Source organism: Oculina patagonica, chromosome 4, assembly GCF_052425735.1.
Source record: "Oculina patagonica isolate OP01 chromosome 4, crgOcupat, whole genome shotgun sequence".
Taxonomy (NCBI): domain Eukaryota; kingdom Metazoa; phylum Cnidaria; class Anthozoa; order Scleractinia; family Oculinidae; genus Oculina; species Oculina patagonica.
Window position 1 is genome coordinate 63,772,249 of NC_135761.1, and position 19,936 is coordinate 63,792,184.

Below are 19,936 nucleotides of genomic sequence, written 5' to 3' on the forward strand. Positions count from 1 at the left end.
GGGGAACAATGTAAATTGCATCCCAAAATTAATTTCATTTTTGCTGAACTAAAATGAATAAATAAAATATTTCCGAAAAAGGATTCAATGTATTGACACCTTCGGACGACGCCACAAAATTAATTGAAGAACTTTAAGCAAGCAGGCGAAGTTTGCACACAACTATTTCAATGCACGTTTTTTTTTTCTTTTTTTATGCCACTTTTTTCGACTTTCAACCCATGCCATTTTTTTTCCGGGCAAAAAGGTCTCCGCCCCCCCAGGACCGAAGGTGCCCGTACGCCTATGAGTATCAGTATGAATAATTCAATAACTTCTTTTCAAATTGTCATTTTCCCGAGATTATTGAAGTCCTGCGCACTCAAAGTTCTTGAATTCGGTGTCAAAACCTATCAGGCAAAATGGGAGTTAATCAGACATAGAAGCTTCCCTCCTTGGAGACCCTGGGACAGTTGACTCGTGGTGAAACAAGGTAGACCCGGCAAAAATCAGAGCGACGAAAGCTTGCAGGGTTTACTTCCAACAAGAGACAACGCATTTCCTTAAAAAACCTTTTATTAGCTACTATCGGCCTATCAAAGGAAACAATTAAAATCCCTACCTACCCCTCCCACGTCTCCATCGCAGACTTATCAGTCGAACCTCTTTGATACGGACACCAACTGGCAGAGCTGAGTGTCTGTATCATAGAGCTAGAGATCATGATTTTTAGTTTCTCTGGGACCAAGTGAACTGACCGTAATATAGAGGTGACCGCAAGGAGAGGTTTGACTGATTTGTCACGCCACGATTCTGGAGAGAAGCGTAGTGACAACCCAAATAACGGCTGCTAAGGAAACCACAAATCCCCCCAGGCTTTCCAGAAGCTGAAGGAGATACACGCTGTGAAACAATTATACTGTCGGGTGAAACAAACACCTGTTTGGCATGTTGCTAAGCAACGTGGGTGTTGTCATAGCGACAATGACGTAAAAACTTCCCACTAGCAATGACAATGGGAAAGTTTCTTACGGAATTTACAAACGATGAAAATCATGGACAAACTATATTTTATTTAGTTGTACCTACAAAGAAGCATTACTAAATCGACTAGCGCTAATTATCTAGCAAAATCAACTGCAGTATTCTCTTCTAACTAAACACGTGCCTTTCACTGACATCACTGGTCACTGTTAGACATTTCGGGCGACAACCAAATACGATAAATGCACAGAGGCTGTTACATTTTAAACTGGTAAACTAGAAGAGGGCTAAGTTGAACTTGAATGTGGAGCTGAAAATATTTTTGTCGCAGACAGTTGTATAGCCGGGCGGCAAGAGCTATACGAAAGTCTGTATCAGAAAATACTGTAACGTTTAAGGCAGGATTCGTTCGTTTCCTTTTAGACCTATCCACATTTTTTCATTTTTTCATTATTAAAGATGTTTGCTTTTTAACAGGCATAATTTTGATTGAAAAATGAAAACTATTTATCTCTCACTGTGCAATCTTCATGTTGGCGATTTTTGCAAGAATCACACGATAAAATTTGGCTCGTACTTTGCTTAAATATGAGTTAGGTGCGGATTTACCAGCAGACTACTGCAGGGGTCAAAATCATAGCAACGTGTAACATCGTGCCGTAAAGTTTAACTACTATAGAGTGATGGCCATCATTAATTTACTATCAATAAAGTGAAAATAGCTCGGGCTAGAATAAGGTCAAAGCCGTGTTTAGACCAAAATAATATTTTTCTAAAGGCAGCGTTTTATATCTCGCATAAATGTTGTTGAGTTAAATCTTTGTAACTACTCACCTCGTTTAGTTTTTACTATTCTGAGTAGTCTTGGCTAATTAAGTTAATTTTGTTTATGCTGTTTTTATGTACTTCATATTTCTGACAAAATAAAATGGTTGTTGTTGTTGTTGTAGTAGTTTATTACACACTCTGTTTCTGATGACTAGTCCAACCTCCGCCATTTAGGACAAATGTCAGTTACGGAACTCTTGAAGTAAAATCTCTATTCGACTACCTAGATAAACGTTTTTAATCATTTTTACATAGCCTATCTTTTTCTCCACAAATTTGCGGAGGAGCGCATTTTGACCGAGGCAGCCTCGGTTTCACGGACGGCCTGTCGCACAGCTGCCATCAAGTTCTCAGCACATCCGACTAGAGTTTCTGTGGCCTCCATATCTGCCTTGGGATCTAAGAGAAAAGAAAGATTACTATATTTAATTTAGGACGCTTTACCAAAAAAGAACTCGAACGTTAGATGTGGTCTTGAGCCTAGCCTCAAAATCACGTGCAAAATGACCTAGCCAATCAGAGCGTAGTTCATGTTTTCTTGCCCAATCAGATGCAAGACCTCACCCAGCTGTGGTGCGGTTTACCCGGATTTTCCAGCGTTTTCTATCGGGGGCTTGCTCTGAATTTGAATGCTCAGTGACAGTTTTCCGTCCAAATAGAATTTTACGGTAATTGTTTTTGCCTACAGCTCTCATTAAAGTTACAAAAATCGCTCGTGAAAGAAAGCACTCGACTCTTTATAATTTGCATTGTTAAATTCACTAACTATTCATGAGGGTGCAAACCAATCCAAGCACAGTATTCACACCACATGTACACAACTGTAAACCCCAATACAAATCAAACAATAGAATAGGCCATTTCCGAGTTACCCTTTAATTTGCCTCTGTTTCAAAACGAGTCTACGTGCGAAACCTTTCATATGAAAATGAGTTTCACCTACAGGTCTATTTTCAGGCAAATCAAACTCATTTTCATTTGAATGGTTTTCGCACGTAGACTTGTTTGGAAACAGAGGCAAAGGCTAACTCAGAAATGGCCTATTAACTTTTGATACAAACTCCTGCGCAGCTAATAAGTATTAATTAACTTTTGATACAGATCTCTACCGAATCACATAACAATACTTTGCATTTAATTTATTGTTTTCATTTACCAAGTAGAATTAAAGGTATCCGGACAACTCGCCCCCTAGAAAATTCGCCCCAGACAACTCGCCCCCAATCTTAAGACAATATTATTTGTCCCCGACTTGTGTTTTGGTAAAAGAGAGTAAAAATCTGAATATTTCTCGTTCTTAAAGCGTGTGCAAAGAGAGACAACTTTGGCAAACTGTTCGTTAGCAAAATGACTCGTAAGCAAAATTGGGGGCGAGTTGTCTGGGGCTAGTTGTCTGGGGGCGAGTTGTCTGACATTCGAATTAAATATTCGCGTCCGATCTGTATGGCCGTTTACAATGGCGAGCCGATGGCTCGTAAACGCCCATACAGATCTCCCGGTCATATTTTATCTACTACTAACAAACAAAAGAAAAAGATATAGTTTACCGTCAGCTCCGATCATCGTGGCTTTGACAGTGGAAACAATCTTTAACTGAGTACTAATTGTAGGAATCCTTTCTATTGTTTGAGTCAGTGTCTGAAAATAAAACACAATGGCATGAATAAAGAAATTTGATGTGTAAGACTTCAAATTAATAGCGTCTGCTGTTACTATTTATTGGACTGCGGTACTGTGGATCTGAAAGTGTACTTGACCTTTCAAATTTCTCCGTTTTCAAATTTACCTGGGTCAGTGTGGCCTAAAGACATAGCAGCTCGAAGATACGCCGTGTTTAGTTGGCAAAGATTTTAAATCTGTAGTTTGAAATGATGTTTGACAATCACACCTTTGGGCGTCTAGGGTTTAATGAGGAAATTAAGAATAACGGCAAATACCCAAATAAAGCAACACCATATCCCCCGCCCCAACCCCCAGGCCAAACTTTTACTTTCCCCACCTGACTGACTCTTTTATCAGGACAATCTTTTGCGATCTTAGAAGAATATCTTGACACTTCTTTGCTAGCGGCTGCTATTTCTTTAGCCAGTGCGATCAGTTCTTTCTTTGAGCGCTGAGGCTGTCCTTCTTCGGCTTCCCTGCAAGCAAAGAGAAATAAAGAAACATTGGTTTTTCACATCTCAAAAACAAGCTTCCCCCCGCCCCGCGCGCTTCCTTCTACGCTTTGCATTCGTTTAAAACAACAAATTTGATAATTATAATTTTTGACGGAACGGACAGAACGAAACTGTTCAATCAACATTACCTCATAAACTGCGACATCTTAGCAAAGAGTATGGCCATGCGTTTAGCTGCTTGGATGAGTTCATTTCCTTCTTCTTCCCATTTAAGTGCCTCACGATGAAGATGATGAGCTGCCATCTGGAAATGGAATCAACAATGGTTTGCATAAATGTCAGTAAAACTTTTTAAAACACGTATTGGAGTCAGCCTGTGTATTCAAATTTGGTCGCAGGCTGACTCCATACGTGCTAAACTGTTTGTTTGACAATGAACAATTTTTACTTCACAACTTTTCTTAAGGTGATTCCACTGAAATAGAAGGAGTATTAAAAATTTTCTGAAACTTGGTCCAGGTAACAATTATGTTATGAGCATTGAAAAAATGAAATAAAAAATGGGGGTCACCGCGCTAGTTTTTGTGTAAAATGGATGGGCATTATAGCAAATTTACGACCCGCGAGATATATATTAGGAACCCTAATAATCCAAATGGGGATCGCTATTGTTTCCAGAAAAAAAAAATTCATTAAAGAATTAGTCTAGTTCAACAAAATAGACTTTGATCTTATGTTAAAAACTATTCTTATTGTACAGGAATTAAGATAAGAAAAGAAATTTAAGATTTGCTTCGTGCGCACGTTAACGGCACTACCTAAAAACGTGTTTTTTACGGCATTAAAATTAAAATATCTCAATGTAGAATTTTAAACTTTTTTTTTAAATAGCGATATATTGTAGACAACAGTTTGACATTTAAATTAATGCATTAAAAAATGGGGGTCACCGTGCTCGTTTAAGAGTAAACGACCATTTATTTCCCTACCGAGCTTAGCCTGAAGGGAATCTCGTAGTGTTCTGTGTGCGCGCGCTAAATGACGCGAAAACTTATGCGCAGAAAGGATGCGCAATGCAATACCGTGGAATCACCTTAATTAATTCCTATCGTCTATTTAACAAATAGATTTCATTTTGCCGTGCGTCTGTTCAGTAATAGATCACAGATGACGTCAAAATGTGGTATGAACAGAGAAGTGGCCCACGAGGCGCTAGCCGAGTGGGTCACTGATGTTCATACCACATTTTGACGTCTTCTGTGATCTATTACTGAACAGACCCACGGCAAAATGAAATCTATTTGTTTTATATAATAACACAAGACTTCAGCGCACTTCTGTGTGAGCAATGCTGCCGTGCCGATGAGCTAAGTTGTTTTGATTTCACTATTAAGTTTTCGTTAACACGAAGCATTGTTAATCCGATTGAATAAACAGAAAAATGGTCAATTGAAAGTCAATGAAAAAACTAACCTTTATTCCGATTTGGAAAGTTGTTCAAATCTGTAAGCATTAACGGTCATATTAACCGAAGCGTTCAACCGCAATTTCGTTTGCTTCCCGTGGCGTCGTCCAACTTTACAACACCGGTCAAACTTTCATACAGATTTCGGATAATTTCTCGAATAATTCACTGTCTTCTTCAAGCTTGTTTCGCCCAGTTAAATGCTTCGAAAGGTGAACGATGCTTAGCGTATTGTTTCTCACTAAAGATTTGTAATTAAGCTGATTTTTTTTTTTTTGCTTTGCCTGTGGCCCCGCAAGTTTGAAAAACTTTGCCGACAACTCTGATTTGGACTACGAACTCTGATCACGCGCGCGAGTCACACCACCGCGTGACGTCAACCATGTGTCTGTACTCTGATAGATCATAAGTAAGAACCAATCAAAACGCGCGTAGAATTCAGGTTATTATATAATTTTAGGTATTTATACCTTTTATCACATATTTTCTTGACTTGACAATGAGATTAAGTCAACGTCGAAACGTCAGCGTTTTTTCTCAAAATTTGAAACGGAGTTTATGATGTTTTTATCGAATATCTTACCGCAAATTTTAATTGTAAAGTAAAATCGCTTCTTATAGCAAAACTTTTTAACTTTACTCAACTACTTGTTGTATAGAACGATTTTCACTTGCGTGGTTTTGGTTTTACGACATTCAATCGAAAATGATTTTTATACATTAATCGCTCAATCAGCTATCTCCATCCCTTTGGCAAACTTACCGCCATTCTGTTGTCCTCGGGTGGTTGCTCCAAAACCATCTGAGCTTCTTGCATATCGTTCGATGGGAGGGGTGGTCGGGGTGGGGGTGGTGCAGCGGCTTCTTGAGGGAGGGGTGGGCGGGGAGGTGGCACTTCTTGTACTGGTGGTGAAGCTGTACATACAAAAATGAGTTACAACGCCATCAAATAGCTAAATGGACCACTCAGAATTCACGCAAAGACCCGTGACGGGTAATAAGCACGGGAAAAGTCCTCACTCTGATTGGCCGGAAAATTTCTTTATTTTGATTGGCTCGTGCAAGTTGCGCGCGTTTCTCGAACAGCAGATGAAAAAAAAAACAGAGAAACTGTCAACAATAATGATAATGGTAACAGGAATGAGTGTTAAGTCCGAATTATTTTATCACGAGCATGATTACAGAAAGAATTGGACTAGACGAAGTTCTTTTAGCAGTTAATCATAACTATAACAAAATTCAAGGAAAAATGTATACAAAAAAAAGCTTTTTAGCGATTTACGGTCTCAATGACAAAGTTCGCAGGGAAAAGCTGTTTTTGAGAGGAAATAAAATAGGAGTATTGAGGCACAAGAAGGAACCAAATAAAGAGGGCGAGTAGGCACAGAAAGCGAACTTTGATATTGGAAACCTTGTTATTGGCGTGCTAAGAACTATTGAGATCACAGTATTTTATAGTTTATGATTAAGCACGGCATTTTAAGAAAAAATTGCAGGGTGCCTAAGGCGGTGTGTTAATTCATGTTGAACTCAAACTTTTTAGTCAGGCCTAGGTTATTACGAGCTAATTTATACAACTGAGGAGAACACCAAGTGGGAGCTTAGTCCAGTTCACTGAACTGATAAGTCACAATGGTAAGGACTTTAATTCTGGATATTTTTTTTCTCACCTATAGTAAGACCTGAGATATCAGGGGGAGGTGGAGGAAAGTCTTCTTCCTCTTCAGCTTGGGACGGTCCTGTCACGATCACCCGCACTCCTGATACAGCGTCTTTGAGCTGCAATTCAATTTAAAACTTTAAAATCAATTCTTTCTTATGGACACCTCTATAAGACGGACACCTGGTGTTGGTCCCGTCCCTGCCGTTCTTTGAACTCTCTGTTAAGATGGACACCTAGAGCTCAAAGATGGACAGTTGGAGCCAGTCCTGACTGTGCTCATTTTAGAGAGTTGACTGTATACTATGCAGTTAACTCTCTAAAATGGGTACCGTCGGGACCAGTTCCATCTCAGATACAAGGAGCAGTCTGGAATTAGCTCATTCTTCATGTAGAAGAGACACTTTGCAATCCTCAACAGCTGTTTCACAATGAAGTTAGCAGTGACTCATTTCCTTATTTCTTAGTCAAATGCACTTGCAAAATTGCTCAGACACGTTCCTTACAAACCTCTGACACCATCGTCAAAAATGCTTCAAAACGTAAAAAAAAAATGATCCATCAGGAGAACTATTAAAAAGAAATTAATCCACATTACCTTCCTTGTTGAGTCTCTCAGCTTCCTCTGTGCGATTCTGTCAGTAGGATTTGTGGCTACAGCTTTAGCATCAATAACCAATGGTGTGATACCTGTTACAAGAATATTGTTTAAGTAAGAACTTAAGGCACAGCCAGCATATAATCCATTCCTGCTTAGCTGAAGACTCGCCTCTTTTGAGGATTCACCTTTTTGGCACTTCTTTTTATCAGAACAACACGGCTAAAAATTCCATTCGATTTTCATCTAAGGTATTCTTTTTACAGATCTATACTTTGTGTCAGATGCTTTTCAATGTAAAAAACTAGAGATGACACAAAAGCTATGTCGTTAGCAGCATAAAGCTTAAACTAGCCCATGTACCCAATCGTCTGCATGAAGAGCATCTTAACATTACAACATTATACTGAAGTAGTATAAGTGACACTCAAATTGGAGTTGCCCCAAAACACTTACACTGTCCAAGATTTTCCTTAGCGGCAGCCATCTTTGCAACATAGTCTGGATCTAATGAGTTCTCCATTTCCGCTTCTGCAACATCCACCACTCTCTTGGCTCTCCGAGCAATGTTGGAACTTTTTGAAATCACCAGCTAACAATACAACACATTTGAATAACTTTGAATGAATAACTTTAAGTGTCAATGGTTCTAGCCCAGGGCAAAACCCCCTACTACTATAGGTGTCACCGTCATAACAGCTGTGATTACCATTTAGGTCCTAATAGACAGCTTTTCTCAGGCTTAGGTTTACCAATTGTCATGGTAAGTTTTAGTTACCAAATAGAAATCAGAACTGAGTCTCATATTCACAGTGATATAAAACAAACACTAATCAATTGCAGTTAATGTTTTCATTCTCAGTAACAATTTATTTCATACCTGTGGATTTCCCTGTTCCATGGCAGCATTGCACATTTCTGCATCACGATTAATTGCCTCTTCTGAAAATAGATTGGCAATGTATTTGTTTTAGTAAACACTTCTTATTACACTGTACAAATTAACTATGTACAGAACAGTGTTCTGCATATCTCAAATATAATTTGTTTGGATTGTGAAAACTTGATATTGCTGCTTAAGCTTAAGTCCATCTTGACATGTGCCTATTACAAAAACTATGTACTACATACTACCCCAAATGGAATGCCAATTGCTCCTCAGTAATTTTTCAAGTCCCCTCTGCCCAAATTTATTGATATCGGTAAGGCTTAATTGAACAAAAATTTCCTACAACATACCACAAGCTTCAATAAACTTAGCCGTGTCTGTCGCACTGTCAACCAGATTGGTGAGGGTCTGCATCTTCTCTTTCCAAATGTCACGCATATTTTCAAAATGGACAGACACAGCAGGCACATCCCCAGGTGAGTGTTTGCCGTAATCCAACAGGATCTTAGCCACATGAGAGACTTGTGGAGTCCAGTCTTTCAGCTGCCAAGAAAGTGTGAAAGAGTAGTTTGTATTACTGGACACCATGCATTTCTTTTAATGTATGATTTATTCTTGCAATCAGTCCTGTGAATCTGATTCATTCTTGCAATCAGTCCTGTGAATCTGATTCATTCTTGCAATCAGTCCTGTGAATCTGATTCATTTCCATTGTTTTCTATTCATTGATAGTTGCTCTTGAAAGAGCCATTTTTTCTTAATTTTTGGCTTAAAAGTACATAAAATGGTACATGCATGTAGGTTTTGGACTGTAATCCCCTTGATTTACCACTAAAACAATAGTTGTTGACTATTTGCTCACAGAAAACTTGGGCTTGTAACTGTTTTATTATTGTCAGTGAAACCTTTTTAAAGCAATCAATATCTCAAAATATATGACACATATAGCAGTACCACATACTGGTTGGAATGAAGTAGGTTATCATGATCACCAATATTAGTCTTCCCATGTGCCTGTAATCAACTTCTCCTAACTAACACTATAAGAAATGAGTGAATGTCTGTAAAGAGAATTTGTATATTGATCGAAGTAAGGGCTTTCAGTGGCATGCTCACCTCTTCTGCATTTTGTCGTATCTGATCCAAGAGTCTTTTGTTGGTATTTCCTCCAGCATTTGCCAGTTGAATTGCAGTGTCAGCGATTTGATTTGCTTGGTGTTCAAATGCACCTGCCTTGCTCTCAAACTCTGCTTCACGTCCAGGTGTACCTGCAGATCGATATTCAATGAGCAAGAACTACTATTACATGTAAATTGAAAAAGATATTAACCAGTCAGTGATACAAAATAATCAGAAAAACAATTTACAAGTTTTCTGGACACGTGGCTGAGTTAACTTATAAGAGACTTCTGGGAGTGGACCAGCTCCCAAAATGTCTCTCTGTAGCTCAGTGGTAGAGCATCCAATCATCGTGCAGAAGGTTATAGGTGGTGAATAGGTTTGTGGATCAATGTTTTGGCATTAAAAAGTGCAAGATTGTGGATTTTTGTGATACATTGAGTAGATTCGCCGATTAGCAGAGAATTTTGGCCTGGATTCTGTACTCTTCCTGTCAGGAAGTTCTGATCATGGATACTAAACAAAGTTTGGATCACTTCATTGATTTTTGCCAGTATTTTGGTGTAATTGTTGCAAAAACAAGCAATGAAGCGGAACTTAACATCTTCTGTCCGTTGCAGAACCACTCAAAGTTTTTAAGTAATTCAGATTTGGAGAACATTTTCTGTGGCTTATCAAGCATAGAAAAATAAATATTCTCTAGTTGATGATTTTCTTTATTCTCATCACCTGACTGCTTGACCATGTATTAATATTGTAAGGAGAAGTTAGATGTTAATCAGACTGGAATGTCACCTGGTGGAGCCCTTGCAGCTTTCTCCAACTGTTTTAGATTTGTTGTAGTGTCCATAAAATCTTCTGCTACTTGTGCGATGATTGCATTCTGCACCTTGTTGTTCAATTCTTCCAGTTTTCTCTCAATCTTTTGAGCAGTGGCAGCTGCCTGGGGGGAGTTTCCCTGTAAAATAAAATTTAATTGGTCAAGAATCCTTTACTGTTTATACCTCTCCCCTACAGATAATACCTCTCCTCAAACACAGTCCTCTCCCCCGTAGCTAGTATACCTTAAGGTAATGCCACTCCCCACAGGAACTAACCCTCTAATACATAATATATGAGGCAAGGTGGCATAATGGTTAGTGCGCCAGACTCAGGAATGAGCGATCCGGGTTCAAGACCTGGCTGGGGCACTGTGTTGTGTTTTTAGGCAAGACACTTAACTCACATAGTGCCTCTCTTCGCCCAGGTGTATAAATGGGTACCGGTGAATTTACTTCTAAGGGTAACCCTGCGATGGACTAGCATCCCATCCAGAGGGGAATAGAAATACTCCTAGCCACTTAATCCTACAGAAACCAGGATAAGCTCTGGCCTGATGAGCCACTTAGTATGTCAGCAGGCTTTACCAAATATACTAGTGATACCTATCGGTAGAAATGCCAACGAGTACAACGGGACGCTTTATGATTTTGGTCGATCAATAAACATTGCGCGTTTTCTTTGAAAATCTTGAATGTTTATGGAATAAAATGCGATTTTATGAAGGCTAACAAAAAGTTCTAAAATAATAAACTTGTAAACTTCATGCTATTTGAGAGTTTCAAGCCATTGTTGTCTGATGCCGCTATTTTGGAAAGGTTTCCGCTGTTTTAAAGTCCTATAGGTCTTAATCAAAGTGGCTATGAGCCACTGAACACGAAAAAAAAATTACGAAACAAAAAGCAAACTTTTACAAAGATTTGCCAAAACAAAGCATTTCAAACTTTCCACACTGCAGTTGCATAAGTATTCAAAAAAATTGAGGTTTTAAAAGGTAAAAGCCTGGTCGGACAAGTTTGTGGCCAAAGATGAACAAGTTTATTTTATTATTCCGAGAATAATTCATCACGCGCAATGCGTGATGTCTCAAATATCACGTTGAATTGTTGCTGTCGAGACACTGCAAATTGCGTTCGGGCAACCAGCTTTTAGAAAAATTAAAGGCCCTGTTTCCCGAGGAAAAAAACGCCAGAGTATCCAGGAAAAAATGTAGTATAGGGAATTTATTTTATAAATTCGAGAAACGAAATAAAACTCTCTTCTGATTGATAAAATCTGTGTTGTTTACTTAGCCAGACCTAACTTAATTACGCATGCAAATTTGTATGACTTCGAAATTTTCGAAGCTTTGGAAATCTTGAAGCTTTGGAAATTATTTTTTGCCTTCGTCTTAAATGAAATTAAATTCTAAACAAGTTAATTCAAGTTTCTTTCGTATTTCAATCTCTAGTTCAGGAATTTTGGCTTTTTGAAGCGAACAGATTTGAAACCTCTTTGTTATCTGAGATGCATCTTGTCTGGGAATTTTAGTTGCCAATGAATCATGCACGTGCACGTGCTGAACAAATTAGTAGCTCGCTGATTGGCCAAACTACAACAAAGTGTGCACGTGCTGAACAGATTCTGTTGAACGGATTGGCTAAAAACATCAGAAATTGTGTCGTCACGATCTACCTTACATTACATTACATTACTTACATTACTTGACATTTGGAGTGTTTCTGAGATTTTTTTCGCATATACAAATCTTCTCGCGGCCCTATACTCTGCCGCCTCGTCAGGCCTTCTGGTCTTCCAGAAGGCCTGACTCGTTGGCAATAATACTTCTCCCCCACATGTGCAGATAGTGTTTCTCTTCATAGCTGACACAACTTTCCCCTAGATCATGCGTCTCTTCATAGGTAACACCTGTCTGAAAGTAAATGCCCACTCCACCCTCAAACCTACATAATTTCGTCCCCCATAGTAATGTTAATACCTCTACCCATATTCAAAGTACTGACTTTCCCTTAAAAACGCCTTCCCAATAGGCCAGATCCATATGAATAAATAACTCTCTCCGTCATAGCTAATAGTAAAATACCCACCCTGGCCCCCATATGCAATACATCCCCCATACACAATACCCCATTCCATATATCCTACAATGTACTTCATTTTGTACACTGTACACCTTATCACAATCAAACTAACCAAAACAACAACCTACCATTCCTCTTCTCATCATATCAGCAAGTTCATTAGTAAGCTGATCAAGTTCATCACAAAGCTGCAAAATTGCACTCCTTTCTGGACCAGAGCATTTGTCTGCTACTGCACGCCCCTCATCTATACACTCACGAACGGCCCGTTCACCTGGCAACAGAATCAAGTAATATTATACCAAATTAAAATAATCCCTCTATAGCACAAATCTCACCCTCAAAAAACCCTTTGGACCTTGATGTATGAGATTTTTTTGTGGAATTAAATATTAATTGAGTTTAATAGGGATTGGTATGGTATGCCAGGATCAGGTTTCCAACTAGTACTTTCATTATCTTTGCTCCATTACCATACATTATCATCTTATGGTCAAATCACGTATAATTATCACGTCGTTTTGTTTGCTCCTTTTCTTATTATGTTGGAAAAAGGTGTGTCTTTGTGACAAAAGAATAATAGAATAAGCCAGGGCAAATTCTGCTTTCAGGCCATTGCATAAAAATTGTCACGGGCCATCACAGTTTTTATTATGCAATGGCCAGAAAGCAGAGCAAGATGGCACCCAGGGCAAGCAGAATTTCCCTGGCTTATAGTTTTGTCACAAAGACATGCACAGTACACCCACCTAAACCAGTACGGTCTGATGACGGATTGTTCATCCACTGGTGTACCTGATCCATTTTGCCAACAAAGGTGTTGGCTGGTCTGCGCACACCAGACTGTTCTTGTTGTAACAAAGCATGTTGCATTTCGGCATTTAAACCTTCCAACTGCTTGGCAACTTCCTTGTTAAGTCTTTGACCTTCTGGTGATGTTCCCTTAGGAAAGATTTTTAAAACCCTCAGTACATGGTCCAGCCCTAATCGCCATTGTAACGTTGGAGATTTCTTGTCCTCATAGCTAATAGAATGTACTCCAGATTGATAGTAGGACATATGGTGGCCAAAAGGTTAACTAAGTGTGCTAGACTCTGTATTGAGTTGTCTGGGTTTGGGATTATGTCCAGGGTAATGGTATTCTTTTTTTGTGGAGAGGGGGGGGGGGGGTGGGCATTACATTTTACTCTCACAGTGCCTCTCTTCACCCAGGTTAATAAATGAATAAAGGGCTGGTGGTAAACTGCATGGAACTATAATCTCATCCAGGGGGGAGTAGAAATGCTCCTAGTGCTGACATACAATGTAGATAAGTTTATCTGGCATGGCTTCACCGGTCCCTACCGCTTTATCTACTAACAGAATTCAAAGAACCTGGTTTGCAGTCTGGCTGCACTTAAAACTCTTAATGTGTTACTTTCTAGGTTCTCTACTCTGAGCAAAGCATTACTTTCAACAGTCAGTACTCACTTTTCCTTGCCTTCTTAACTCTGCCAAATCTCCCATCAATCGATCAAGGTCATCACAAACTTTCCTTATCCTTCCTTTATCAGATCCCTGGCTAGCATCAGCAAATTTTCGACCTTGTGCAATGCATTCTCTCACAGCCTTCTCACCTATCCAAGGAGAATGAAACATAGGTGACATTAGTTAGTTATAAACTCTGCCATGGGCAGTTTCTAGCCGGGATTTGAAAGGAGGCAGCCTTATGCGTGACATGCATGAAGAGCATTTAATAAGTGAGTTTACAAAAGCTGATTTAAACACAGCTAAAATTGTCTGTCACAAAACACTGTCATCTTTATACAAAGATACAGTTAGAGCGACCAAAAATCCAAATAAGCCCTGTTTCTCTGGCCGTTTTTTTAATAATTCACCCACCCCTCCCTCCTTATTTTCTGATGTCACGTGTCATGCTTTTATGCCGTGGACCTACATTTGCATTAAAACCATTGATATTTCATTGAAATAATACATGTGCAATCGTGTTATAGCCAAAAATAGCGAGTTCAGTATCGAGCTCACAAATACATAGCTCTACTGTACTAGTAGGTTGAACTACTGAAAGAAATAGCACTAAGTAGTACTGTCAGAAGAGATAAATAAAATAACTTGCCAAGCGACAGATACATGTGAGCTGGAAATAATTATTAGACCTTAGATGGCTACAGAAAGGCTGTTATAACATGAAAGCAACTCTTGATGATGTCTCGACTATTAGTCAGAACATTATGTTTTGCCAAAACAGAGAGAATGTATCCTCTCAGACCAAGGTTTAAGCTGTCCTCAACCCACTGCCCCACCCCACCCCCTTAGATCCTCACCTAACCCCCCTGCTGACTCTGTCGGCGTGCTGACCCATTTCATGGCCGGCCCCATGTTGCTGTCAAAAAGAGACACAGCTTTCTTCATGTCATTTAGTGGGTCATCTCCACCTTCCTCTTCATACGTGGTGTACTGCAATACTCGTATTATTTCACTGATCTCAAAACACATCTTGCCAACCACATAATTTCTGTATTCTTGAGCCTCCGCAATGTTTTGACCTCCTGCAAAGAAATAGTTTCACCATTACATAACATGTTGAAAGCAGTACTTTGCAATACATTACTGACAAACTCGACCCAAATTTCCATTAAGTTGACAGAAATCTTAAGTTGACTGAGACTAATGTTGTTCAATTTTACTCTTAAGTGCTGCTGTCAATATTATAAATTAACAAAAAACAGTAAATTCAGGTTTGGGAGGAGAGATTTTTGGGTGCAAGTGTTAATTAAGAAATAACAATTTATTCAGAATGGTGGTTGAAGGCTACTTGAATGTTATTGTAGACAGCGAAGATATTATTTAGTAAATTGTATTCTTTTAAGTCCACCATTCATTACCTCTTTGTACAGTCAACACATAAGTCTTGATTGCAGTGATCAACTGGGTTGACATGGCTTTAACGGTATTTAAAGATTTCTTCAACATGTCAGCATGATCTTGGTGAGTCAACTCCTCAATGCGAGCTTCAACCTTTTTTGCCATTTCAGTGATTCCAGGTGTTAGGTTCTTGACAAATGTCACAAGCTCCTCCATGCTTTCAACAATCTCAGCAACAGAGAGATATTCAAGTACTCCTCTACACACCTTCAAAATCTTACGCACTTCTGCCTCATCAAATGTCAGAAGTAATGCGGAGGTACCAGAGAGAATTCCTGAAACAACACCAAATAATACAATTCAAGTGTTATGTGCCAAGCACGGTCAATTTCTTGTTTTATTTTTTTATTTATTTTTTTCTGATTATCGCAAAGTCCCTCCCTGCGCACCTTCTCAGACAAGATTAGCAGCCAGTGATCCCTTTTTGGGCATCTTTATTGAATGGATTGAGTGGACCTGAGGACTTGAGAGGAGCCCCAGGGAGGGAGGGAGGGTGAATCAAACAACTAGAAATGAGCAAAAACAAGACTGAAAACCATCAAATAACAAGATAATGTCAATTAAACTCCTCGTTGGAAATGGGTTGTTGTCTCACATAAAAAAGGTGCATGGTACATACTTTTGAGGTTAAGAATATTATTAGCAGAGCTCCCAGTGACCTAAAGGGCCACAGAGCAGAGCCCCACACCCATAGAAAATTTACAGAACCATGTTTTTGGTTTTTTATGGTCATCATGGCTAGTGGCATGGTTTGCATGCACAGGCACGTGCACCTAGCGACGACAATGTACGTCACCCCAACATGACGGCCGTATTCCAGAAATAGGTTAAGGTTAAGGTTAACTTCAGCTTGGACATCCATGTTATGGTCAATTGACAGCTGTCAAAACAAGGTATCTACTGACTAGTATCACATAACTATATTGCAGGCTCAGATATATAACTAATCAAGGTCGATTTTTTTTAAAGTTTACTGCTAACCAAGTAATGGTTTGCATTGGATCACAGGCTCAAGTCCGATATTTTTCTGTCAATGGTCAATAAATTCGGATTTACAAAAAGGGTAAAGAAAATAAACGAGAGCTCCACTCTTAGGCTTGACTAAATCTATTTAAATTATAGTTTAATAGTACACCAAAGCTTAAGTTTAACAACTGTATATACCTCTGGCACCATCTATTAACTTTTTGCGAGCTTCAGATGAAAAAGGATCTCTTCTCAGAATCTGAGAGGCTTCAACAAGAAATATGGAAGACTCTTCAACTCTTTTAAAGGCAAGTGGCATTTCTTGCTTGAGGATTTGATCTTTGCTTGATGAGGCTGTTTCTTTACCCACCTTAAAAGAATAAAGAAAACAATAAATTAATATATTAAGTAAATAAAGAAGTGCTGTCAAGTTCAATTCTGAGCCCCCAATTACATAGGAGTTTAACCAATGACCTTCCAGATATACGTTGGATGTTACAACCACTGAGCTATGGGAGACTCGTGGTGAGAAAGAATTAGGTTACAGGTGGTCCCTATCCCAGACTTGCTATTTCCAGAAAACTCTATCACTAACCCACCCTGGGCCCACCTGGTAGTGTGCCAGCAACGTCATGCTACAGAAACCAGAGTTAAAACGCACTGGCACCAAAGGGACACCATTGGCTTCTCTAGTTTTGATCCCTAGCATCAGAATTAACTTATGATCTGTATGTCAAGACTGACGGCATATTTCTAGACACTGACCTTGACAAGATTCTCAACGGCTGCTCCCACAGCTTGTACAGGTGCAGCCAAGTCTGGCATGGCTTTGCCATCTTCAGCTTCTTCATGAAGGATAATCAATGTGGAGACCTAATTATTTATAAAGAAAAACAGAGTCAAAAGGGGTTTTCCCATTTACTGGTAAGAAACTTTCAACTGTTGTAAGAAATGCCAATGAGAACAAATCTCAATCGTTACAAGAAATTGTCCTGTAATATTTCAAACAAACAACAGCCATTGAACATTAAAGCTGTTACAATTACAAAAGAATAGCTAGGTTAGGCTGACCTTTAGTTAATGTAATAACATTTGTCAGGCTGTATTGTCTGCCACTTGAAAATTAAACCCTTTAGGTTGATTTTATCATCCTAATCTGGTGCATTTAAGCACAAAAATAGCTTGTGTTGCATGAATTTGTTCAGCTTAATTTCAAAAATCAAAATATTAAGTTTCATATTTCATTTTGCGAACAGATCACAAAACTAAGTTAAACACTCTAACCTTCAATTAGCTCAAATTAATTAATTTAGATCCTGCAGCACTGAATGTTGTAATAAAATGTTATTAAAAGTATATTAATTCAAACATTTTTTTAGTGATCTGTGATTACACTGATCTGAGTGACTTGACTGCCTTTGCTTTTCCCCGGGAAAATCCGACAGAGGTTTCACGAGTGTAAACTTACACGAGATGAAAAGAACAGTCAATTGGTTCAAAATACCGTTTACTTTGAATAACAAAAGACCCTGAAAAATTTAAACTCGACTAAACGCACAAATTCTTTTACTAAAAACTGTCAAATCTTACAGTTCGTCTCTATTACTAGCTATCTTACAGAAACACGATGCACTTTGCTTCTTTCGGCTTCACAGTACAGACGTGCCGGCAAATCGTAGTTTGCGTAAAATTTTTTGTCTGTCACGGTCTTCGAAGACCAGAGGATTGTTTACTATATTTTTGCGCAAAAATTAAACAGAGGACCTCGAGTTCAAAACCTTTAAAGTATTTTTCTGCATGAGAACCTTTGAACTAACAAACAATTTTCGTAAAATGGTCCACAACAAACAGTTGGTATGGGTGAAGTCAGGTCGAAATAAATTCTGCACGTACACAATCTGTCCAACACAGAACACAACATATTCACCGTACCTGTTGAGCGACAGGCTCCAATATCGACTCGATGATTTTGGTGTGGAACACGGGCATTTTTAGCGATCAAGAGCTGATTCCGACTTCACTGCTGGCAGAAATAAAGTAAAAGGGAAATTCTTGTCAAGAGAAGCATTCAGGAAGGTGAACACACCTTCCAACACCCAGCCCCGCAAAAAAATGTCCAAGTCGCCGTAAATACGTCCGCGTTATTCCCAGGGGTCTGTACAGCGGACCTTACCATTTCTCGCGTAGATACGTCATGTAGTTAACATATAGTGGTTTGACTAAATCCCATATAAGGAATACATAGGAGAGGATACATAGCACTAAACAGCTATAAATGGCCATACAAAAGCTATACATGTCCCTACCTAGCCGTACATATCTATACACCGCTATACAAGGCCGTAAATAGTTCTACATAGCCCTACATAGCTCTACACAGCCCTACATAGCCCTACATAGCCGTACATAACCCTACATAGCCGTACATAGCCCTACATAGCCCTACATAGCCGTACATAGCCGTACATAACCCTACATAGCCGTACATAGCCGTACATAACCCTACATAGCCCGACATAGCCCTACATAGCCGTACATAGCCCTACACAGCCCTACATAGCCCTACATAGCCGTACATAGCCGTACATAACCCTACATGGCCCTAAATAGCCGTACATAGCCCTACATAGCCGTACATAGCCCTACATAGCCGTACATAGCCCTACATAGCCGTACATAACCCTACATAGCCCTACATAGCCCTACATAGCCCTACATAGCCGTACATAGCCCTACACAGCCCTACATAGCCCTACATAGCCCTACATAGCCCTACATAGCCCTACATAGCCCTACATAGCCCTACATAGTCCTACATAGCCCTACATAGCCCTACATAGCTCTACATAACCGTGCATAGCCCTACATAGCCGTACATAGCCGTACATAGCCATACATAGCCGTACATAACCCTACATAGCCCTACATAGCCCTACATAGCCGTACATAGCCCTACACAGCCCTACATAGCCGTACATAGCCCTACATAGCCGTACATAGCCGTACATAGCCGTACATAGCCCTACATAGCCCTACATAGCCCTACATAGCCGTACATAGCCCTACATAGCCCTACATAGCCCTACATAGCCCTACATAGCCGTACATAGCCGTACATAGCCGTACATAGCCCTACATAGCCCTACATAACCGTACATAGCCCTACATAGCCCTACATAGCCCTACATAGCCCTACATAGCCGTACATAGCCCTACACAGCCCTACATAGCCGTACATAGCCCTACATAGCCGTACATAGCCGTACATAACCCTACATAGCCCTACATAGCCGTACATAGCCCTACACAGCCCTACATAGCCCTACATAGCCCTACATAGCCGTACATAGCCGTACATAACCCTACATAGCCGTACATAGCCGTACATAACCCTACATAGCCCTACATAGCCCTACATAGCTCTACATAACCGTGCATAGCCCTACATAGCCCTACATAGCCGTACATAGCCGTACATAGCCGTACATAGCCGTACATAACCCTAC

General features: G+C 39.6%; 1 protein-coding gene across 1 annotated transcript; it reads right to left on the reverse strand.

Annotated features, from left to right (window-relative positions):
- Nucleotides 1–537: 537 nt before the first annotated feature.
- On the reverse strand, nucleotides 538–18,556 carry LOC144651086 (vinculin-like). The gene is made up of 20 exons (XM_078510960.1): nucleotides 18,363–18,556; nucleotides 17,196–17,303; nucleotides 16,629–16,800; nucleotides 15,425–15,739; nucleotides 14,864–15,088; nucleotides 14,010–14,155; nucleotides 13,289–13,481; nucleotides 12,668–12,813; nucleotides 10,435–10,597; nucleotides 9,637–9,788; nucleotides 8,871–9,063; nucleotides 8,512–8,573; nucleotides 8,088–8,223; nucleotides 7,632–7,723; nucleotides 7,044–7,152; nucleotides 6,137–6,288; nucleotides 4,097–4,212; nucleotides 3,791–3,929; nucleotides 3,339–3,429; nucleotides 538–2,190 (listed from the first exon to the last, which is right to left on the reverse strand). The coding sequence occupies exons 1-20, from the start codon at nucleotides 18,417–18,419 to the stop codon at nucleotides 2,048–2,050; spliced, it is 2,910 nt and encodes a 969-aa protein (XP_078367086.1). The 5' UTR covers nucleotides 18,420–18,556; the 3' UTR covers nucleotides 538–2,047.
- Nucleotides 18,557–19,936: the final 1,380 nt, after the last annotated feature.

Coding starts and splice junctions, on each gene's coding strand:
- LOC144651086 (XM_078510960.1), bottom strand. CDS start 18,419: ATGCCCGTGTTCCACACCAAAATCATCGAGTCGATATTGGAGCCTGTC. Junction 13,482..14,009: donor AGTTAAGAAGGCAAGGAAAA/GTGAGTACTGAC, acceptor ATCTTTCCTAAG/GGAACATCACCAGAAGGTCA. Junction 3,930..4,096: donor AAGATGTCGCAGTTTATGAG/GTAATGTTGATT, acceptor CTTTGCTTGCAG/GGAAGCCGAAGAAGGACAGC.